Raw genomic sequence first — 23,155 nt, 5'->3', positions numbered from 1 at the left:
TTGACAAGAAAAGTTTCTCCTGTTTAGGTAGAAAACTGGTTTTTTTTCCTTTCTCCATTGTCTGACCGAGTCTCATGGAGGACTTATCAAGACGTTGTGAGAAACTGAAACTCTCAGAGCACGAGGGGGATGAGGTAGATATTGACGTTCAGGAAGCGACGGAGGGCTGGATTTTAGCAGGAAAGTTTTTAACAAAGAGACGAATAAACATAGAAGCGGTGGTTAAAGCACTAAAACCCATTTGGAAGACATCGGAGAACTTTGAGGTTCAGGATGCTAGTGACAATACAGTGCTCTTTCTGTTTCAAAATGAAGAGGACATGGAAAGAGTGCTTTGGTCGAGTCCATGGTCCTTCGACAAGTATCTAGTGGTTCTACAAAAATTCGAAACTGGAGACTCAGTCTCCACTATGAGCTTCTACAGGGCACCCTTTTGGGTTCAGATTCACGGGTTGCCCATGAGAATGCAAACCAAAGAAGTTGCCGAGAAGATTGCAGGGCCCTTAGGCGACGTGGAGAAGGTTGATGTGGGGGAAAAAGGCTTTAGCTTGGGGAAATATCTCAGAGTCCGAATGAAACTTGACATATCTCAACCGTTGAGCCGAGGAAGAACCATACGGATGGGAGGGTCGAAAATAGGATGGGTAGACTTTCGCTACGAGCGCCTCCCCATTTTCTGCTATTGGTGCGGCAAGATAGACCACGATGACCGAGACTGCCCTCTCTGGATAAACAGTAAGGAATCCCTTGGTTCGGAAGACAGGCAGTTCGGTCCGTGGTTACGGGCTGATTCCGAACGTCTCCAACGACCTATGGTTGCGGAGGTCAATAAGAGAAAGCCTAGCGGGCGCAACGGGGGAGGAAAAAGTAGTGGACGAACCAGGGAGCAGCCTCAGACAAGTTCTAAACCTGGGCCAACGACGGCAGCAAGGAGTCATGGCGGCGAAACCGTTACACAGGGAACGAATCCTCACCGAGTTGTGGATTTGGAAATGGAGGATACTTCGCCGCAAAAATCTCGCGCAGCGTTATTCTCGGAGCAGTTACGTGAAATAGACCAGGCAATTAAGGAATTTGATATCCTTAAGGAGGAAAATAAGGGGAAGGACAACCACGTGGTCTATAACAGAAGGGTGCCAGCTAGCCATGGTGGGCCACAAATGAAGCAGAATTTAAACGTGGGCTCAAAACAAAAAATGGAGGCCCATACGGTCCTTGAGAAGAGGGGTGGGGTGACTAATAAAGTTGATGGGCCCATTGACTCCCCAATTTTGCAAAAAGAGAACTTGAGTCCACGAGAGTCAATTGTAAAGCATAAAGAGGCACGGGTTTTGGCCCAGACCTTTACCTATGGATCTTTTAACACCTTTATACCTGAAGGTGTAGGGCACACTTCGGACTATCAGCTCTCACATAACAACTCTCTGGGTAAAGAAAACAAAACAGGGAATTCGACGGTAGACAAAACAAATGGGGATAGAGGCACTGAAAAATTGGGTACTTGGAAGCGCATACCAAGAGAACCGGTGGAAGGGAAAGACCGAGCTAATGGAGAGAAGGCAGTTGGTGCCAAAAGGAAAGATGCGGTGCCGCTCAAAGAAATTCAGCAGAACATTTTCAATGAAAAAAGGAGCAAGATAGAGGCGCAGGTTTTGGCAATGGGTCAGTTGATGGCAAAACACCTGGGAACGGCGGAGGTTGCTAAGCAACCCCGCTGAGATCAATGAATGCATTAGTTTGGAACTGTCGGGGGCTTGGGAACCGCCGTACAGTTCGCGCCCTTGAGAAGGTAGTGTCTTCTGAAGATCCCATTTTAATTTTTTTAATGGAAACTAAACTTGTTGTTGCAGAGTTTGATTCAATAAAGGAGGGTTTGAAGAGGTCCCAAGGTTTGGTGGTGCCTAGTATACGGAGGAGTGGGGGTTTAGTGTTATTATGGAAGAAAGAATTATCAGTTTCGGTACAATCTTACTCAGAGAGTCACATTGATGCGATCGTTAACCAAAATGATGGGTCCCAGAAGTGGAGGTTCACGGGTTTCTACGGTAACCCGGACACTAGCAGAAGGGAAGAGTCATGGGTATTGCTAAAGAGATTATCTAGTAACAATAGTTTGCCGTGGGTATGTGCTGGAGATTTCAATGAACTCATGCACAGTGGAGAGAAAGAAGGTGGACGCTCGAGGCCAGTGCAACAAATGGCTAACTTTTGTGAGGCGATAAATTCATGTCAGTTGCGTGATTTGGGCTACATTGGTCAGGATTTTACTTGGAGTAGGCGCCTGGGAAACAGAGGATGGGTGAGGGAACGCCTGGATAGAGCATTGGTTTCTTCTGGTTGGGCTGCAAAATTCCCAAAGAAGCGTCTATATCACAAAGCCAACTCCTCTTCGGATCATTGTATGCTCTTGCTGAAAGACAGCCCATCGACGTCTCGGAGAAAACGTGGTCCTAAACCCTTCCGATTCGAGACAATGTGGCTTAAAGAGAAGTCATGTGCTGATGTCGTAAGTACTGCTTAGCTCAAAGGTATGTGTAGTGATTCGGGTTCATCCCTTTACCATTGCCTCGAAGAATGTCGTCTTTCATTGAGTGCTTGGAATAAAAGTGTTTTTGGCCATGTTGGGAAAAAAATAGCTTCATTACAGGAAAAATTGGAGATTTTAGAATGTCAGAAGGGTAGTCCATTGATATTGGAGGAAATCCACTGTACGCGGTGTGAGCTAAACAAACTATTGGAAGCTGAGGAACTCATGTGGCATCAACGGTCTCGGATTTCTTGGTTAAAGTCAGGTGATAAAAACACCTCCTTTTTTCACACTAAAGTGTCCAGCAGGCTTCAACGAAACACCATTGATAGAATCCAAGACTCAAATGGAGAATGGCAGGAGGATGGGGAAGTAATTGGCAAGATTTTTGTGGAGTATTTTGACTCTCTTTTCACTACCTCGAACCCAGCGGTAAGTGATGAGCTTCTCACTGCTGTCCAATGCAAAGTTACAGGCCAAATGAATAGCTTACTACTAAGAGAATTCCAAGCTAGCGAGGTAGAGAGGGCACTAAAGCAGATGTTCCCAACCACAGCACCCGGCCCGGATGGAATGCCTCCGATCTTTTACCAGCACTATTGGCCCACGGTAAGCTCTGTTGTCTCTAAAACTGTTTTGGATTTTTTAAATTGCGGTTTAATTCCTCCAAAATTTAATGAGACACATATAGTGCTGATCCCAAAAGTCAAAGACCCAAAACTAGTGACAGATTTCCGCCCTATTAGTCTTTGCAACGTGGCGTACAAGATCGCATCTAAAACCATTGCAAATAGACTCAAGCAGATTCTGCCAAAACTAGTCTGTGAAAATCAAAGTGCGTTTGTGGCGGAACGGCTAATCACTAATAATGTTCTAGTTGCATCAGAAACCATGCACCACATCAGCCAGAAAAGGAAGGGGAAAATAGGGGAGATGGCACTCAAGTTAGATATGAGCAAAGCGTATGACCGGGTTGAATGGTGCTGCCTTCATCAAATCGTGCTTAAGTTGGGCTTTTCAGAAAGGTGGGTAGGACTCATCATGCAGTGTGTAAGTTCTGTCACCTATGCTATTCGCATCAATGGTGTTCCTCAAGGCCACATCACACCTTCAAGAGGTCTTCGTCAAGGAGACCCACTATCGCCATATCTCTTTCTATTTTGTGCGGAAGGACTTTCTGCCATGTTCCACCAAGCAGTACAGAGGCGAAGGTTAAGAGGGATTGCAGCAAGCAGAAGTGGCCCAAAGCTCTCCCATTTATTCTTCGCTAATGACAGCCTAATCTTTGGCCGAGCCACCCATGAAGAATGTGCTGAGATTATGAGAATCCTAAAAGTATATGAGGACTCATCGGGGCAGCAGCTAAATAAACAAAAAACCTCTTTGTACTTCAGCCGGAATACAGCCAGAGAGGTTCAGGAAGCTATCAAGACTTTGTTTGGGGCACAGGTGATCAAACAGCATGAGACTTACCTTGGTCTTCCTTCCCTAGTAGGCAGATCCAAAACCAACTCCTTTGCCCAATTAAAGGAGAAGGTGGCGAAAAAACTATCCGGTTGGAAGGAGAAGCTTCTCTCACCCGCTGGAAAGGAAGTCCTTATTAAAGCAGTTGCTCAAGCGGTGCCAACCTACACAATGAGTTGCTTTAAAATTCCCAACTCAATTTGTGATGAGCTTACAAGTATGGTGAGTCAATTTTGGTGGGGGCAGAAAAAGGAGGAGAGGAAAATGGCCTGGTTGAGCTGGGACAAGTTGTGTCTTCCCAAGGATAAGGGAGGAATGGGTTTCCGCGACCTCAAAGCCTTTAATAGAGCCCTCCTAGCCAAACAAGGCTGGCGGTTACAAACCCATCCCAACTCTCTGTTCTATAGGGTATTTAAGGCAAAGTACTTCCCAGACTGTAATTTTGCCCAAGCCTCACTAGGCCGTAACCCATCCTATGCATGGAGAAGTATCATGTCAGCGCAGGAAGTGGTGAAGAAGGGTATGAAGTGGAGTGTAGGGAACGGAGATAGCATCCTTTTATGGTCGGACAAATGGTTACCTGCACCAGCAGCTCAAAAAATCTTGTCTCCCATGAACCACATCCTGCCTAATGATGCTAAAGTCAGCACACTAATTGATTTGGAGAAAAAAGAGTGGAATGAGCAACTGGTCAGACAGGTGCTAGGTGAGGAGGAGGCAGATTTGGTACTTGGAATACCTTTGAGCTTGCACCTACCTCCGGATCGATGCATATGGGCTGGAAATCCTAAGGGCAAATTTACAGTTAGATGTGCCTATAAGAGTCTGATGGAGTGACATATCAACTGCAGTGAAGGGGAGTGCTCTGACAGTACAGTAATGAAACAAATATGGAGGTCCATTTGGGGTATGAAGACTCCAAACAAAATCAGAAGCTTTGCTTGGAAGGCATGCCGAGGCATTTTACCAACCAAAGAAAATCTGAAAAGGAGACATGTCATAGCTGATGATCTCTGTGAGACCTGTGGACAAGAGGCAGAAAACTACAGTCATTTATTCTGGTTTTGTGATAAGGCTGCTGAGGTATGGAGCAACTGCAAACTAGCCTTCCCCTTTCAAATTGAGAAAAGGTGGAACTTCATTGATGTGATATGGCAGATTATTAGGCAAAGGCCCACAAATACTGATTTGTTGGAGAAAACCGTGACTGTATGTTGGGGAATCTGGAAAAATAGAAATGCATTTAGGCATGGTGGCACAAGAAAACAGGGTAGAGCAATTGTTCATGGTGCTATGGAGATGGTAGAGGAGTACCGATCTGCAAATGAGGTGGTAAGCTCCATTACTCTCTATGAAGCAATCAAATGGCACCCACCCGAGAGTCCTAAGTACAAGTTGAATATAGATGGAGCTGTGTTCACAGGGCTGAAAGCATCAGGAATGGGTATGTTGGTGAGGGACGCAGAAGGCAGAGTCATGGCAGCTATGAGCAGAAGATTCCCAGCACCCTTGGCAGCTTTGGAGATTGAAGCAAAGACTATGGAGGCAGCAGTAATTTTTGCTTGGGAAATGGGATTCAGAGAGGTGTCTTTTGAGACAGATTCTCTGATTCTCCACAGGTCTCTCTTGGGCACTTCTGAACCGCCGTCTTCCATTGAAACCATTATTTCCAGTATTTTGTCTTTAGTTCAATATTTCAGTTTTTTCAATTTTTCCCATGTAAAAAGGCAAGGCAATAGGCCTACCCATATCTTAGCGCAATTTGCGAAACAGATTGGTGACTTTCAAGTTTGGTTGGAGGAAACTCCTAACCTCATAGAGTCTGCCTGTTCTCAGGATGTAAACGCCTCAGACTTTGATTAATAAAAGAAGATATGTCTTCCCATCAAAAAAAAAAAAATATATATATATATATATGAATGTGTGTGTGAAAATATAAATTTTAATTTTCTTATTCTAAAGTAAGTTATGTACATATGCACAAAATTATCAACTTTAATGTCTATATATACACACCTAGACACAAAATATTCTTTATAAAAGAAACTTATAATCTTCTAAAACTCTAATAAGTATACAAACATTGTATAATTGGGTATACAACATACAAATATATAAAACAAAAAAAAAATTAATGAATATAGTATCTTCCATCAAAATCATGCTCAACAATAATACTTCACGTAATAAACTTCATTAATTATTATTTTTATAGCAAAATTATTCATAATTTCCTTTTTAATACATAAATTGTTTGCAAAACTTCATCTATTTTTGACAAATCAAAATCATAATGTTATAATTGAAGTCTCATATGAGCTTTTTTTTTTTTTTTTTTTTTTTTTTTTTTTTTTTTTTTTTTTTGAAAATTAGAGTGGTTGACCTCATTGACCCAAGAGTGAGACAGTGGGACTCAGATCTTCTCCACGGATTGTTTGATCAAGAGCATCCCAATCTACAGTGCCAACACTGAAGATAAACTCATCTGGCCATATACATCCTCAGGTCAGTATACTGTACAATCGGGCTATAGAGTTTTGGCTAAAGAAAATGCTATAAACCCACCCAATGAGAACTTGAACCCAAGCAATGAAGTGTGGAAGGTAGTATGGGGTCTGTCCATGCCAAATAAAGTGAGGAGTTTCTTATAGAGAGCTTGTCGAGATGCCTTGCCAACGAAGGTGAATTTGAAGAAAAGGAAAGTCATACTAATGGACACCTGTGAACACTATAATAGAGGACCTGAGAGTGCATTGCATGCCTTGTGGAAATGTCTTGGACTGTCACAAATTTGGAGCTCTCTTCCTGAGTTAAAGCTGCAGTAATCACATAATTTTTCATCTATCTAGAGCCTCATCACACATGGTTAGAAGGAAGGAAACTCGCTGGAAAAAGTGGCAATGCTATTATGGACTATTTGGTTTCGATGGAACCAAATAGGGGTGAAGAACTTAGACTATCCTATCTCATAGGTCACTACGATTGCTATGCAGGCACTTCAGGATTTCAAGCGAGCCAACTTCACGGCCTCAACCTAGATCCTTGCTCAAACAACTCAACGAGTCAGGTGGTCCCCTCCTCCACAAAACTCTCTAAAGACCAACTTTGATGGGGCAACCTTTAGGGACATCGGCAAAGTAGGAATAGGAGTGATCATAAGCGATGGTGAGGGTCAAGCTCTTGCATCTCTGTCAGAATAGATTCCACTACCTTTTTCCTCGGACGTGGTTGAAGCATTGGTTGCTGCTCGAGCCATCTCTTTTGCTTTAGAGATCGGGTGCTCCTCATTCATCCTAAAAGGTGACTTAGAAGTGGTGATTAGAAATCTCAACAAAGATGAGAGGTCATTCTCAGAGATAGGCCATATTTTAGAGTCAGCTAAAGCTATGACAGATCCTAATTGTGTATCTTTTTCACATGTTCGTCGAGTTGGGAACTCTGCTGCTCATAACCTAGCTAAACATGTAAGACATGTTAGTGGTTATTCAGTGTGGATGGAGGATGTTTCTCCGCACCTCAATTCTGTACTCTTAGCTGATTTGGGCTAATTCATTTCAATAAAATCATAGTCTTGATTCTTAAAAAAAAAAAAAACAATTAACATCACTATCAAACACGTAGTCATATGTGAATTATAAGTCAGACCAATTTGTGAATCAAGGAAGAATGAACTACTCTTGAGTTTTTCAATGACACATGGGGGGTCAATAGCCAATTTAGATACAATTGGATGCCAGTTGTGAAATTATTGCATAACAACACGTAGACATGTGTCATCCCAGCAACGGTTATTGCAATTGTCACTTGCCATACAAAAAGTCAGACTAATTTGCGAATCAAAGAAGAATGAACTGCTCTTGAGTTTTTCAATGACACATGGGGGTCAAAAACTAGTGGTGGAGCCACATGAATTCTTGGGGGTCCTTGGCCCCTCCAAAATTTTTATTTATTTATTGATTTTTTTACAATTTAGGTATATCTTATAAATATTTAAAGGTTATATGAAAAAAATAGGAGTTCCCCCCCCCCCCCCCAAAAAAAAGAAGAAGTATTGATCAAATAATCTAGCAATTTTTCTCAAAAAAAGAGAGTTTAGAGTTAATATACAATTGCAATAGAATGAAATAATTAAGTAGTAAGTTTTTTGAGTAAATAGTGGAATTGTGGAACCCCTAATTTTTAGCTCAATTTCAAAACCTATTAACGCATTCAAATCATTCAACATTGATAATATATGCAATTTGGTTGAAATTTCCTATTCTCAATATTTTATCAAGAAAAAAAAAAAAAAAAAAAAAAAAAAAAAAAAAAAAAAAAAAANAATGAAAAAATTTAAGGTTTTTACCATCACATCCCAAGGCGGCAAGCCCCAACCAAAAAGGGGGAAAAGAAAAAGGTTGAAAACACATTAGAAGTTGATCAATAAACAAGTACTCACTCGAATAAAATTCTAGCAGCAAATAATCCGGGACTTCCAGACCCAAACCACTCAAAATTCCATCTACCTTCCAGAAAGGGCGACCTGGATAGCTGAGGAAACGAATTAGCATCTCACACTAAATATATACATCTGAAAATTCCTTGTTCAAATGGGCACCTACGTTGTTGGTCTAGGTGTCGGATTGAGCCGCTCCAGACCAGTTATCCTCTCATTCACATCAATGCGCTGCATTTCCGTCGTCTTACCAGTTACTAAGGCTTCAAAACCCCCAGAATCTTTAAACTGAAACCATTGTTCCTCAAACAAATACCAATGAGCTTGAGCATTTGCAAAAGACCCAAATATCCAGAAAATCAAATATTTACCAATGTAAAAATTGAAATTAATATAGGAGCCTTTAATATTTTTACCATAGTGCCAATTTTAGAGTATGCCTAAAATTTTCAAGTTAGCTCATTTCCAAATATTTTCTAAGCAATCAAGCAGAGAGTAAAGCTAGCAATTTTGTACCTACTAAATGAACTGAAGATAAAACTTATGAAATCATATATTACCAAAATAATAATAATAATAATCAAATCAAATTGAAGAACAAAATGAAATTATAACATATCTAGGAACCAATTTGAACAGTAAAATCATGGCACAAAATAAATTCAAATATATATTTTTTTTAAAAAAAAAAAGCAATGGTTTTGTAATTTAGAAAAAATGAAAGACTCACGGCGAGAAGAAGGGATTCTTTAGCGGAAAGCCTCTCCATTTCCTTGGCATAGGCGGCGGGAGTTCCTTGTACGGCCTGCTGAACCATAGCTCTGCAGGCGAATCTCCGGCCAACGCGTTTCCGGTGAGTCTCCGGCGACTTAGCAGCGAAGGAAACCAGCGGCGGAGAAGGTGTGAAAGAGGAAGACGAGTACGGGTTGCGAGTACGGATTGCAGCAGGGATTGAGGCATGTAGTTGTACGGACGCCATTGAAATTTGAAGGAAGAGTGAGTGAGTGAGAGAGAGAATTCTAGGTTTTCATAGAACAGTCAACAACGACAACAGTGAATGGTGAAGTTCAAATTTGGTTGTAGATTTGACATAATTAAATTTACACCTAACGTCTTTTTTTTCTTTTTTTAAAGCTACGCCAAACGTCTTACCGGGAAAGGGGATATTGAAAAAGTAGGTTGAGACTTGGGAGAAAGGTTCCAAAGAATGGTGGTTAAAAGTTGTGATATGTTTTGCTGATTTTGGAAGGGTTACCTGTTATCGTCTTATTATTATTATTATTATTTATACAATCATATTTTACACTTGTCGTGACTATTTAAAAACAACATTATTGATCAATGCTCACATCCCTTAGAATAAAATTGAAGAAGAGTTATCTCCGATCCTTGAACATATATGATGGAATAAAGATGGACCAAGCTACTTATGAGTGTAACAACAATTAACATCACTATGCGATCGATAAATGTGGCTTCCTAGATCTTGATTATGAGGGATCTCCCTATAAATGGCAGAAGCACTTCTTTGATGGACATTCTCTTTGGGAGAGATTGGATCGTGGCCTAGCAACAAATGACTGGTTGATGAAGTTTCCTAGAATGAGAATAATCCATCGATCTTCTGATTCATCAGACCACTGTCCTTTATGGATTGTTCCCGATGGATTGGATGTTGCAACAACTACCAAGTCTTTTCATTTTGAGGAAATGTGGCTCTTAGATCCGAGTAGTTCAAATGTGGTTGAAGTGGTGTGGTCTTCCAACACCATCACTGAGACACTGATCCATCAACTAAGATTATGAGGAAAATAAAGAAATGTGGAACAGAGTTAAAAAGGTGGAGTTGTGATCAGCAAAGAAGAAGAGGCTGCTAGTTGAAGCAAAGAAAGAAGCAATGCAATCTGGTTTGAATCATTGGCTTCAAGAAATAACGAAGGAGATAAATGATAAGTAGCTTGGTCCATCTTTATTCCATCATATATGTTCAAGGATCGGAGATAACTCTTCTTCAATTTTATTCTAAGGGATGTGAGCATTGATCAATAATGTTGTTTTTAAATAGTCACGACAAGTGTAAAATATGATTGTATAAATAATAATAATAATAATAAGACGATAACAGGTAACCCTTCCAAAATCAGCAAAACATATCACAACTTTTAACCACCATTCTTTGGAACCTTTCTCCCAAGTCTCAACCTACTTTTTCAATATCCCCTTTCCCGGTAAGACGTTTGGCGTAGCTTTAAAAAAAGAAAAAAAAGACGTTAGGTGTAAATTTAATTATGTCAAATCTACAACCAAATTTGAACTTCACCATTCACTGTTGTCGTTGTTGACTGTTCTATGAAAACCTAGAATTCTCTCTCTCACTCACTCACTCTTCCTTCAAATTTCAATGGCGTCCGTACAACTACATGCCTCAATCCCTGCTGCAATCCGTACTCGCAACCCGTACTCGTCTTCCTCTTTCACACCTTCTCCGCCGCTGGTTTCCTTCGCTGCTAAGTCGCCGGAGACTCACCGGAAACGCGTTGGCCGGAGATTCGCCTGCAGAGCTATGGTTCAGCAGGCCGTACAAGGAGCTCCCGCCGCCTATGCCAAGGAAATGGAGAGGCTTTCCGCTAAAGAATCCCTTCTTCTCGCCGTGAGTCTTTCATTTTTTCTAAATTACAAAACCATTGCTTTTTTTTTTTAAAAAAAATATATATTTGAATTTATTTTGTGCCATGATTTTACTGTTCAAATTGGTTCCTAGATATGTTATAATTTCATTTTGTTCTTCAATTTGATTTGATTATTATTATTATTATTTTGGTAATATATGATTTCATAAGTTTTATCTTCAGTTCATTTAGTAGGTACAAAATTGCTAGCTTTACTCTCTGCTTGATTGCTTAGAAAATATTTGGAAATGAGCTAACTTGAAAATTTTAGGCATACTCTAAAATTGGCACTATGGTAAAAATATTAAAGGCTCCTATATTAATTTCAATTTTTACATTGGTAAATATTTGATTTTCTGGATATTTGGGTCTTTTGCAAATGCTCAAGCTCATTGGTATTTGTTTGAGGAACAATGGTTTCAGTTTAAAGATTCTGGGGGTTTTGAAGCCTTAGTAACTGGTAAGACGACGGAAATGCAGCGCATTGATGTGAATGAGAGGATAACTGGTCTGGAGCGGCTCAATCCGACACCTAGACCAACAACGTAGGTGCCCATTTGAACAAGGAATTTTCAGATGTATATATTTAGTGTGAGATGCTAATTCGTTTCCTCAGCTATCCAGGTCGCCCTTTCTGGAAGGTAGATGGAATTTTGAGTGGTTTGGGTCTGGAAGTCCCGGATTATTTGCTGCTAGAATTTTATTCGAGTGAGTACTTGTTTATTGATCAACTTCTAATGTGTTTTCAACCTTTTTCTTTTCCCCCTTTTTGGTTGGGGCTTGCCGCCTTGGGATGTGATGGTAAAAACCTTAAATTTTTTCATTTAAAAGTTGGTCAAATTTTATGGTGGCTAATAGCACTGGCTTGATTTCTGCATTCTTGTAGGAGATTTCCTTCAACTTTGGCTAATTTGTCAAAAATGGACGTGGCGATCAAGGATGGATATGCAAAGATTACAGCAAGCTTGAAATTATTGAACTCGGTAAGGAAGTTTGCACAAATTTATTATTCATGCAAGGAAGTTTCTTTGTCATTTAATATCTAAAAAAAAACGTTTCACTTTTAATTATAAAACTGTTGCCAAACGTAATTGAGTGCTTAGTATCTGTAAGTGTTGTCTATTCCTGGGCAACTCATTCTATGTGAACTATATTACAAATTGGACATGCAGTTATAAGGTGAAGTTCTTACTCAAGTTCTTGCTAGTGGTATAAAGGGAGAAATTCTTGGAAACTCCCAACTTGTAAACAAAATTGTGATTCAACTATGCCCATAATGCACTTAGTTCTTGTCTTCTTGGTGTTTTGAGATTTTAACTTTAGAGTAAATATGGCAGCAAATAAAATTAACATGAATTGGCATTCATATGAAGATAAGTTTATGATCTTTCTGGGACTTAATTTGCTCTACTTTAGTGGGAAGATAAGTTGTTCTTGGACCCCATCCAAACAAAGAGGGCTTGAGGTTAAGTCCTACTATAAAGCTTTAGTCCTAAAATAGTGGAGAGATTTTTTTCCTGGAAAAGCATTTGGAAACTTAAGGTCCCAACAAGAGTTGTGTTTTTCTTGTGGACAACTTGAGGAAAAAACATATTATCGTGGTAGATTGGTGTTGCATGTGCAAGAGAAATGGGGAAACAGTTGATTATTTACTCCTTCATTGTTCTTTTGCTAGAGAGCTGTGGTCTATGGTTTTTAGCCTTTTTGGGCTTCAGTGGGTTATTTCTAAAGGAGTAATAGAGTTAGTTGGTTGGCAAGGCAGTTTTGGTGGACATCAGTGCATAGAACATTGGAAGGCGATTCCTCACTGTGCTGGAAAGGAATTTTAGAAGTTTTGAGGGATGTGAACAAACTCTATTGGATCTGAAATTGATGATCCTCAAATCCTTGTTTGAATGGATGGTTGTGTCAGGACTCAGGATTGTTTCCTTTTTAACTTATTATACTTGGGCTTATGCCTTTCTTTTGATTTAATAAAAATTGTTACCTTTTTTTATAAGCAATAAAAGATTGCTGATTATATATATATATATATATATAAACATAAAACAAAGCAAGTTATTTGCATCTTTGTTTAAGTGGTTTTCTGATATGCATATTAGGAATCAAATCTGTTTGAGTGGCTTAGTGAAACAGAAAGAAGGAAAATGAGAAATAGTGGAATTTGTAAGTAGTATTTTAAACCAGGACCTTAAAAATAGTCTATATACCAACAAATATAGGGGGCTTGAATATGTTAACTGGGGTCTTTGGGTTTGAGCTTCAAGTGGAACTCATGAAATTAGACAACCCTTAAGACTTGAATTAAACAGATCCTTTCATGCTAAAAATTAAAAAATTAAAGAAAAAAGGAAAAAAGAGACAGAGAAATCCGTTATGGCATTCTTTGGGGAGATTATATGATCCTGTTATAATTTCCTTTGCAATTCTCATTGGCTTACTTTCTTCAATTATTTTGGAACAGATTTACAAGATTAGCTGATTGCTTAATGGAAAAATGGTTTGCTTCTTTTTCCTTTTCTTCTTTGGGGCACATATGGGCAATTTTTCATGTTGGTTTATGATTGGGATCATTTGTCTTCTAGTCCATTCAAGTAACCGTTATTGAGAAACTATCAATCAAAGGTGATCTTAAGAATTCCAGTCACCTGTGCTTAGATCTTGTCCTCATTCATAACCTTAGGAAGCTCACTTCCGTTTGCTTGTGCATTCACGAAGAAATAAAAACTTTCAGATGTATACAAGAAATATTATTGATTGGTTGCAATATCCATGAGGTTGTATAAAACCCAATGTTCAGAGCTTTGATTTCTAAGAGTGATAATTTCTTTGTAATGTCTAATTAAGAGATGAGGTAATGCAGGCATCTCAATTGTGCCACTGTATGTCTGTATCTAGTCCAAACTTTCTCATTTTCAATTTTTTTGGAGCTTTTATAGTGGACTGCTCTATGATGAAATGCAGATAGAAAGCAAATTTATTCTTTCCACCAGGTTATCTGTGGAGGGACCACTACGAATGAAGGAGGAATATGTTGAAGGGATTCTTGAGTCCCCAACAGTTATTGAAGAAACGGTACCAGAACAGCTAAAAGGTGCACTTGGCCAGGCAGTTAACACAATGCAACAAATGCCTGTTCCTATTCGGGATGCCATTTCCAGTGGGCTGACAATTCCTCTAAGTAAGCTCTTTTTTTTTAATTTTTAATTTAATTATTTCTTTCTATTGTCGTTGGACAAACAAACCTCTAAAGTCTTCACTTCTATGAATCCAATGAATAAGTCAGTCCAGAGAGATTGACAGTTCAACTAATCTGGTTGTTTTAAGTGTAACATATATTACTGTAATTGAAAATTGAAGTAGTTGATGATCTGGGATAGAAAAATGCTAGTGACTGACTTTTATGCTTCCGTTAACAATTGTAGTACTCAACAGTATATCATCTTGATTGTTTAAATCTTCCTACTATTCTCTTTGTCATTCTATGTGTGGCTACAGCCTACAAGTAACCTTGGCTGGGGTTGTAAATAAGGACTTAAACTGAACATGCAAAACCAGCCTGAGGTGTTAGAACCTGTATACATCCTCTGAGATTTTCATTTAGAATGTTATATCCCATTGAAAATGTGATACATATGTATAGACATCCACACATACACTACTGATAAAGCAAACCCATTGACAGTTTTCTTTTGGAGTTCTATCACAAGAAAGCCCTAAGAAACTTTTCACATTTAACTGATGTTGTTTGCGATTCTTATTTCTTTGTGGAATTGGGTGGTACTCCCTGCAAATGCCTGGTTAAACATGATAATTTTTTAATTAATTTATATGGAAAAAATAATTCAAATTTCAAATGATGAATTATTATATTTTTATATAAACAATTATATTTTTATATGTATGTTTATCAGACCCATAATGAATTCATGCTAAGCTCTTCTTTTTACACGAGCAGATGGAGCCTTCCAAAGACTATTTATGATTTCTTATCTTGACGAGGAAATACTTGTAAGTATTTTTATAGGGCATTTTCTCCTTAGATGAATTTAAATGATTTTTATATTTATACATGCGCTTCCCTTACAATATTGGCGTACTATGGTGCTGCAGAAGTAGATGATAGTGTGGATGAAATCGATTTCCATTGAAATTTCCTTACTAAAACAAACTTACACTCTGTTGGTCTTGGTGGAAAATGTTTTCTGTGCAAAATATATAAATTTCTGGAAAAATGACTTGTTTTTAATTGTGTTTCATAGATTCTGAAAATGATCTTAAAAACATTTTGCCATTTGGCTCACACGGGAAATCATTAATAATTCACATAGGCATGGTGGCGGCGGCTGCAGTGATGGTGTGGTGGCACTGGAGACAGTGGGTGGTAGTGTGGGAGGTGGTATGGTAATGTTGGTGTTGGCCTTACGAAGGAGTGGAGAGGGTGAGGGCACAACGGAATGGCAGAAAAGATCTTGAACCTTTTGAATTGTTTTACCTTGACCACAAAAAAATGTTTTTAATTGGCTTTCATATTTTGTTGTACCAAATATTAGAAAATGTTTTTCCTGAAACAATTGGGCCACATTGCTGCGACATAAATTAGAGTGATTAGAGTTCTTAATCTTTGCTTTAATTGATGAGCTGAATATGGTGTTTTGTATAAAAATGGTTCATTTGCTTCTTTTTTTTTGGGGGGGGGGGTGGGGGGGGGTGGTGGTGTGTGGGGCATAAGGAAGCACCAAGCCACCCCTTTCTATGGGACCAATCCTGAAGGTAAAATGTGGAGTTTTTTTTTTTGATGGATGGGGAAAACAGAGTCATTACTCTAAATTATTTATTTCTTTTTTGTTTTCCTTTTTCCATTTCTATTTTGGCTTTTAATATTGTTTCACCTTTTCCTTTCAGCATGATCGAACAATTTCACTTGAATGTTTCCCTTCTTGCTTTAGTTAGTTTTTTTTTTTTTTTGGCCCATGATCTTTTTATTTGAGAACCTAAAACTGTATATTCTTGAACGATTGCAACCTAAAACCATATCTAGTGAGAACGTAAGAACCTAAAACCGCATATGCTTAATCGATAGCAACCTTTACCGTCCAGTTTGTTTTCATATGACAAACACTTCATAGTCAAGTCAATGGTAAATGCCCCACGCTGTGAGCTTGTTGTATCTCTTGTGATTATCATACATTTAATAATGTTGTAAAAAGAATAAATTTGCCTCATTAGCTTTCATCTTTTTGTCTGTTTTTTCTGAAGGAAGTTGATTGCTGTTTGGACTTTGGAGTGGATTAAAAAACAAATGATCTAACAATTACAAATTTATTTTTTCATTTTTTTTGTATTTTTTAAATTAGTGATCCAACTAACTACATGATATTAGTTTGAAATTCAATCTAATTAATTATATCTAGTGATTGTTGTAATGCCTCAAAAGTCAAAATACATTTGACCCCTTTTTTGCTTCTCAATAATCAGATTGAAAGCCACATACATTTTTTATTTTGAAAGAAAAAGGGAAGTGGGAGATTAAACCCTGGAATGTAGAATTTTAGCTCCATGCCTAACTTTTTAGAGTTGGGGTTGTGCGACAGACATAACTTTTATGACCACCATATTCTCTTATTATCTATCCGTTTGCTCAAAAGCTAATTTATAGGAATGGCTACCAAGAGGGATTGCTTTTTCTCACAATATGAATTCTTTTGCTGGTTTTGATTTTGACACAGATAATAAGGGATACTGCTGGAGTGCCCGAAGTTTTAACAAGGTTAAGTGCTCCTTTGTCTGCAGAACCAATCGCAGAGTATGAGAGTTAGGAATTCTACCTGTATGACAACTGAAAATTTTCTCTACTTCAATCAGATACCATTTTGAGTTAAGAATTACATTTCATCTCTCTCAGCTGCTTCTAGCTTTTTATTTCCTTGTTCCAATGTATAGATGTTTGTTGATTAAAACAAAAAATAATAATAAATAAATTTGGAACTATATGTCAAATTTCTAGTTAATTGATTGAGATTGAGTGGTGCATGGCTGTAAATATTGGAGATGTGGTTTCCCGTGTCGGTCTTTTGAAGAACAATTACAACTGGAGTGGGTTTTTGTCTGACTCTCCATTTCACACTACCATTTTAGCAATTTGTATTTGTTTTTTTGTTTTTTTCATAATCTTTGGTATGTTATTGGTCCAACGCAGTCTGTTCCTTGCTAATAATCAAGACACGAGGAAAAGAAAAGTCAATTCCTTGCCTCCATGACATGTGAACATGCTTGAGTGCTATTTCTTGGGTAGGTTTAAGGATTTTTTACATCTGTAAGACTCATTTTCTCCTAAGCGTTTCCACTTTTTATTATTATTATTTAATTTTATATAATTTATTATTATTATTATTTTAAAGGGACTAAGCGTTTCCACATTATCCAAGTGTGAACCAGCTTGACTAAAACGTGACGTGCTGCTTTGACAAACTTTCCATGTGGGTTTAAAGTCTTACCTTAGCCTGGAGAGAGAAATTAGTAATTAATATAGTAAACCGTTTAATTGTTCATGGGCAAAATTTAACTACAAAATTGGTTGTAACTTAAAATTACAATCTTACTTAATATATTTTTATTGGAAGTATTCTCAATACTTGCGAAATTTTTAGAAAATAAAGATTAATAGCTATATCATTAATAAATTATTTAAATGACAAGTTTTTTTTTTAAATTTAAAATTATACATAAAATATAAGTTTATAGATCGTATAGTAAATATTATCTGATTAATACAAAATTTGACATGTGTATTAAGAGTAGAATATGCAATTTAACGGTTAGATTTTTAAAACATGTAGTAATGTTTATTTTATTGAGTAAGATTACAATCAATTTTATAGTTAAACTTTGTTCATTGTTTATTAGTGATTATTTTTTCTCGTCTTCCTCTTCTTTTTTATTTTTTTATTTTTATTTTTTTAACTCCTACCTCTTTTTGAATTTTTAGAATCCCCATAAGATCATCCTCTCCATAGATTTATTTATGACAAAGATACCATTTTTATTTTATTTTATATGGTACCATATTGTTAAAAATTGTACATTCTTGAATAAAAAGTAAACTGGTTTTAAATAACATGATATTTTTCACCAACTTTATACTCGCAAAAAATATAAATATTCACCATTAAATAATCCATCTCTATTCCAAAAAACAGGTAGAGATCCTAATACAACACCTTCACTAGGTTCTGTTGAGTGCTGAGTATTTAGGGTTGACTAATGGGATTAAAAAGTTTCAATTAATAATGGATCGGGTTCAAGTTTAAATCTGCTTAACACCTTACCAGAAATTTAAAATAATAATAATAAATGCATTACACATTTTATCTGGTAGTGTGGGCATACCCATCTTAACATTTACACATCTTTCCCTATTTAATTTTCTGAGATTTCTTAGCAATTCAATAAGTGTTTGTGGGGTGTGAAGGGCAAAGTCCAAGATTCAAGTTTCTAGGAAAGAACTTCACACACACATATATACATATATATATACTTAGATTAGATTAGAGTAGAATTTCTATTTTGTATAAAAAAAAAAAAAAATTTAACACTTAAGAATTTGCAATGTCAGCATGCCACACACAATTTAAGAATTTGATCCAGTACTATGGGCATGCATAGGATAAATTATACAGTTCTCATGGTGGATCACGTCACCTTGTCCACCATTCCACTAAAAGACTTCCACTTGTTTAAAATTGTTGAGTTAGTAATCAGTTTCTATTTTTTAAAAAAAAATTTATAACTTAGTAATTTTAAACAAGTGTGAGTTTTTTAGTGGAATGGTAGATTATGTCACTTGTCCACCATAAGGACCTTATAATTTCTCCATGCGTAGACATCCTAACATTTAATTACTGTAACAATCCCAATGTGTGGAATTTTTTTATAAAAAATATTTCAGTAAATGAATTATTATTTTTATTTTGATAGACTAAAAGACATTTTATTAAGAAAAATGTAGAATGTAGATACCTTTTATATATACTAGCATGTAACCCATGCAAATGCTTGGATGCATTTAAAATTAAATACAATTTTTATTATAAAAATATAAATAATTAGTCAATTTAAAAAAAAAAAAATAGCATCTAACACACACACACACACACACACACACACACACACACACACACATATATATATATGTATGTATAGATACATAATCCATAGATTTAAAATTTAAAATAAAATTACAAGCCCAAAAAAATTAGGCCAATAACAAAAATTACCAATAACAAAACTAAAAAATAGAGTCCAATTAATTAATTTTATCCCAAACAAACAATTTGACACTTTAAAAAATTTTAAACAAAATCATTTTTCCTTTACCCAACAGCAGACGCACGCATATAAGATGAACACCAACTTCCCTTTTCATAAATGATTACATTGTAATGTATTAAAAAAATAATGATTTTGTGTCTTTGTCTTTGATGATGGTTTGTTAATATTAAATAAATGCTTATTTGAAATTTCATAATGATTTTTTTTTCTTTGTTTATACTTCCGCCCTTCCTAACTCTAAGTCTTGGCTTCATTCCTAATCCTAGGTGGCAGACTGTTATTAATGAATAAAAAAGTAATATTACTGATGAATCCAGAATCCATATTAAAACCAATAAGAGATTGCTAGGATAATAGGATTTATTATCAAATTGTTGTAAAAAATATTATAGACATAACATTACTATTTCCGTGATACTCACCTATAGTACAAAGCACATACATTTGATTCGGGATTAGTGGCAAATTATGTAAAGCAGAACCATCATAGAAGCATATTCGATAATTTATTTTCCATTCTTGTTAAGCAGCTAAGAAGATTTTATTGTATACTATATAGTAAGCATTTAAGTATCATTTAATTGTTTACCAAAAAGAAAAAGTATCATTTAATTCTATAAATAATTTTTTTTGAAAATAAGTATCAATTTTATCTCAATACAAAGAATACATTGACATATATGGGTTTGTTTGAAATCTGCTTATTTTTCTAAAATTGAAAACTTTTTGCTGAAAGTACTGTAAATAAAGGTAAAAGTTAGCTAAAATAGTACAGTGAGACTTATGATTTATGAATAGTACCAAAAAGTGTAATGGAGTCCATGAATAGTTGCAAAAATAAGTTAAATAGTAAAATAAGCTAGCTTTTTAATTTTTGCCAAACACTTTGCACTCACTTAGTGTCCATTTGACATAATTAATTTTGCCAACTTATTTTACTATTCAGCTTATTTTTGCTATTATTCATGAGTCACGATGCACTTTTTGATACTATTCATGAGTTCTACTGTACTATTCAATTAACTTTTATTTTTATCTACAATACTTTTAGTAAAAAAAATTTCAATAAAATAAAATAAACGAATTCCAAAAAACCCTTCACCTGCAATATGTCAGACAAGATTCATCCAATACTTGCTCCGAACAGACAGCTTATATTTTCCTTTTTAAAATTTTATATGTTGTCCTCCCAACCAAACAATCTCAAATTAACATTACTTTCCCACCTATATAAGCACGAAGCATCCCATCCTTTCTTCTAAACAAATACACCAACTTCTCCACCGCACCTCTCTCTCTCTCTCTCTCTCTCTCTCTGTGCATTTCCATGGATGACATGACAAACAAACAAACCTGTAAACCCTGTTCAACTTTAGCCCATCTAGGCATGCACCGAGATTCAAAAACAATATCCAAAACCAAGCCAAAGATACGCATAATTCACATATTTGCACCCGAGATAATCAAAACCGACGTAGCCAACTTCCGTGAGTTAGTGCAACGACTCACAGGGAAACCCATGGAAAAGGGTTGCAACAAGAAACCAAGCAGAATTCCCAGAAGAGAAGAGTCAAGAAGTGCTTCATCAGACAAGCCAACAGTACAGACAAACAAAATGGAGCTCCCATCTGGGTTTCGTAGTAATTTGGATCAGCCAAGGGAGAGAATTAAGGACGAGGAAGAAGGGATATTGTGGAATGCTGAGAAATCAGGTGGGTTCTTGGGAAGCCTTTCAGAACTAGAGGATTATATTCAAGACCTTGGTGATGAATTCCCATTTCTTCCTTTGGATGCTTCTCGCTTGCATAGCATTGAAGAAGCTCAACTTACCTAGCTCGCTAGTCAAACAAATCAAATGACTCTTCTTTTTATCTTTTTTTTTTTTTTTCTTTTTTATCGATCAATGTTTGATCTCTAAGAAATTTGTTTTGATGGTGTTTAGCTAGATGGTTTCTCTAAATATATTGTATCTCTCTCTTTTTGATTATCTGAGATTTTTCTAAGTATCTGTGCTGTAAATAGAAGGGCTATGCTTCAAGGATTCTCCTCTTGCAGAGAAATTTCAGTTGATTCCATATTTCCATATGATGATAACATTTAGATGTAATCGAAGCAACTGAAAATAGTTTCTTGACTTTCGTTTTTTCTTTTCTTTCTTAGGAAAATGCATTTAAATGTATTAGGGTTTTGTCTCTTTCATTTTCATGTGGGGACTGGCTCTTTTCTTCTCTATGTGGGCCACCTTTGAGAATTTTTCTTGGTGAATGAAGCAAGAGCGTGCATAAAAAAATATATACGTTCTAGATATATATAAATGTATTACTTTTCTTGCAAGACTTAGATATATCTTTCATTTATATGAGTTTATTACTAAAGTCGTCTCCCACTAACATCAATTTGCAATAACATATATATCTCAGGCACATCTTCTAAGTTTGGCAAACCCTATTGAGGATAAATGCTAGCTGCAGAGTTGGCATAAGTAACACTGATCAAAATCCCATGTAATGTAATATATATTTTTTTAGTAGTGGACATTAATTAATCACTCATTTTTTGAGTTCACACTATACCCAATTCCCACAGTAAAATGTAGTAACCATATATAGCTACAATATTAGATTTTTTAGGAAAATAATAGGCCTAGAAATGAATTGTGCTAAATTACATGATTTCTATGCATGTGATTTTTTTTTTTTAATTAATCTTTTTCAATATGTTCTGTAAATTTAAAGGGATGGCAGTATCAAAGAATGTTGGAAAACATAAACACTTTTTGTAATGAAATTATGAAAACTGCACTACCGAAACCTTGTTAGTAAGTCTTGACATATCAACTATATATTTATGGAGGGTTTTCATTATAATATATATTTAAAGTAAAGCTTGCACCTCTTAATTAGCCGGTAACAGTAGCCATTTTGTTGCATTTTATTACTTGTAAAACTGATTTATTTATAGATGAGAAAAGTTAACAGATACCTAAAAGATGGTTTAGGAAATGTTTTTAAAAACTTAGAAGGTGTTTGATACATGCACTTAAAAATTGAAAATTGTTGTTTGAAAATATGTGTGAAAATACGTGTAGGTGAAAAAATGTATGAAAGTACGTCTAATATTGTTTAAAAATAAAAAATATGTGTTTGAATGGTTGTACCAAATAGGACCTTAATTTTTATGAAAAAATGAAAAAGTAATTAATTTTTTGTTACAATTTTTTATATTTTCTATAAAAGTGATATATTAAAAGTTTTTTAATATTATTCATTAACAAATGCTCAAAGAGCATCAATTAACATGACACTTTATGAATTAAAACTTTTTTTTGGTTGAGAATTAACTAGAGAATATTTTATATTTTAATTATTTTTTGAGAAACAACTAGAGGATGAATTTGATTATACAATCTTCTCTGCTCTTTCCGTTTCATTTTGGGGTGAGATAAAATCATGTGCTCACGCATTAGATTTGTTTGAACGACATGTTTGATAGTGACAGATAACTTAAACAATCAACCATGACCGACACATTCATACACTATATATATATATATAATGAGCAAATTATAATTTATCTACTTTTAAAAGTGAAATGTGTGTTTCAAGCTGAAAACTATAGTGCTATCGATGATGTTTTTCTGAGCTTATAAACTTATTTAGGTAAAAAAAAAAATGTCTTGAACTTTTCTTCTTCATTTTTTTCCCCAAAAGCAAAGTTTTCAGCCAAGTT

General features: G+C 36.1%; 4 protein-coding genes across 5 annotated transcripts; 3 read left to right on the top strand and 1 right to left on the bottom strand.

Moving 5' to 3' along the window:
• The first annotated feature begins 1,723 nt into the window (after positions 1 to 1,723).
• LOC112015491 (uncharacterized) lies at positions 1,724 to 2,521 on the top strand. Its single transcript, XM_024047891.2, has one exon. The coding sequence runs from the start codon at positions 1,724 to 1,726 to the stop codon at positions 2,519 to 2,521; it is 798 nt and encodes a 265-aa protein (XP_023903659.1).
• Positions 2,522 to 8,405: 5,884 nt separating this feature from the next.
• Positions 8,406 to 9,682, bottom strand: LOC136068635 (probable plastid-lipid-associated protein 13, chloroplastic). Its single transcript, XM_065776042.1, has 3 exons — positions 9,157 to 9,682; positions 8,593 to 8,714; positions 8,406 to 8,513 (listed from the first exon to the last, which is right to left on the bottom strand). The coding sequence occupies exons 1-3, from the start codon at positions 9,403 to 9,405 to the stop codon at positions 8,426 to 8,428; spliced, it is 459 nt and encodes a 152-aa protein (XP_065632114.1). The 5' UTR covers positions 9,406 to 9,682; the 3' UTR covers positions 8,406 to 8,425.
• Positions 9,683 to 10,564: 882 nt separating this feature from the next.
• Positions 10,565 to 17,086, top strand: LOC112015502 (probable plastid-lipid-associated protein 13, chloroplastic). 2 transcript variants are annotated; one of them, XM_024047905.2, is made up of 7 exons: positions 10,569 to 11,076; positions 11,519 to 11,640; positions 11,720 to 11,803; positions 11,982 to 12,078; positions 14,060 to 14,276; positions 15,054 to 15,106; positions 16,825 to 17,086. In XM_024047905.2, the coding sequence occupies exons 1-7, from the start codon at positions 10,828 to 10,830 to the stop codon at positions 16,912 to 16,914; spliced, it is 912 nt and encodes a 303-aa protein (XP_023903673.2). In that variant the 5' UTR covers positions 10,569 to 10,827; the 3' UTR covers positions 16,915 to 17,086. The 2 variants fall into 2 exon arrangements, with proteins under 2 accessions (XP_023903674.2, XP_023903673.2); XM_024047906.2 differs by lacking the exon at positions 15,054 to 15,106 and having other exon boundaries at positions 10,565 to 11,076.
• A 3,560-nt stretch (positions 17,087 to 20,646) lies between these two features.
• LOC112015485 (VQ motif-containing protein 25) lies at positions 20,647 to 21,570 on the top strand. The gene has a single exon (XM_024047886.2). It carries the CDS (start codon positions 20,754 to 20,756, stop codon positions 21,258 to 21,260), a length of 507 nt encoding a protein of 168 aa, XP_023903654.1. The 5' UTR covers positions 20,647 to 20,753; the 3' UTR covers positions 21,261 to 21,570.
• The last annotated feature ends 1,585 nt before the right edge of the window (positions 21,571 to 23,155 follow it).

This window comes from Quercus suber, unplaced genomic scaffold (genome assembly GCF_002906115.3).
Source record: "Quercus suber isolate HL8 unplaced genomic scaffold, Cork oak 2.0 scaffold_127, whole genome shotgun sequence".
Lineage (NCBI taxonomy): Eukaryota > Viridiplantae > Streptophyta > Magnoliopsida > Fagales > Fagaceae > Quercus > Quercus suber.
The sequence above is the reverse complement of the archived record's forward strand: the minus strand, read 5'-3'. Positions and strand labels throughout refer to the sequence as shown.

Coding starts and splice junctions, on each gene's coding strand:
- LOC136068635 (XM_065776042.1), bottom strand. CDS start 9,405: ATGGCGTCCGTACAACTACATGCCTCAATCCCTGCTGCAATCCGTACT. Junction 8,715..9,156: donor AAGAATCCCTTCTTCTCGCC/GTGAGTCTTTCA, acceptor CAATGGTTTCAG/TTTAAAGATTCTGGGGGTTT. Junction 8,514..8,592: donor CCGACACCTAGACCAACAAC/GTAGGTGCCCAT, acceptor TCAGCTATCCAG/GTCGCCCTTTCTGGAAGGTA.
- LOC112015491 (XM_024047891.2), top strand. CDS start 1,724: ATGAATGCATTAGTTTGGAACTGTCGGGGGCTTGGGAACCGCCGTACA.
- LOC112015485 (XM_024047886.2), top strand. CDS start 20,754: ATGGATGACATGACAAACAAACAAACCTGTAAACCCTGTTCAACTTTA.
- LOC112015502 (XM_024047905.2), top strand. CDS start 10,828: ATGGCGTCCGTACAACTACATGCCTCAATCCCTGCTGCAATCCGTACT. Junction 11,804..11,981: donor GCTGCTAGAATTTTATTCGA/GTGAGTACTTGT, acceptor GCATTCTTGTAG/GAGATTTCCTTCAACTTTGG. Junction 12,079..14,059: donor GCTTGAAATTATTGAACTCG/GTAAGGAAGTTT, acceptor GATGAAATGCAG/ATAGAAAGCAAATTTATTCT.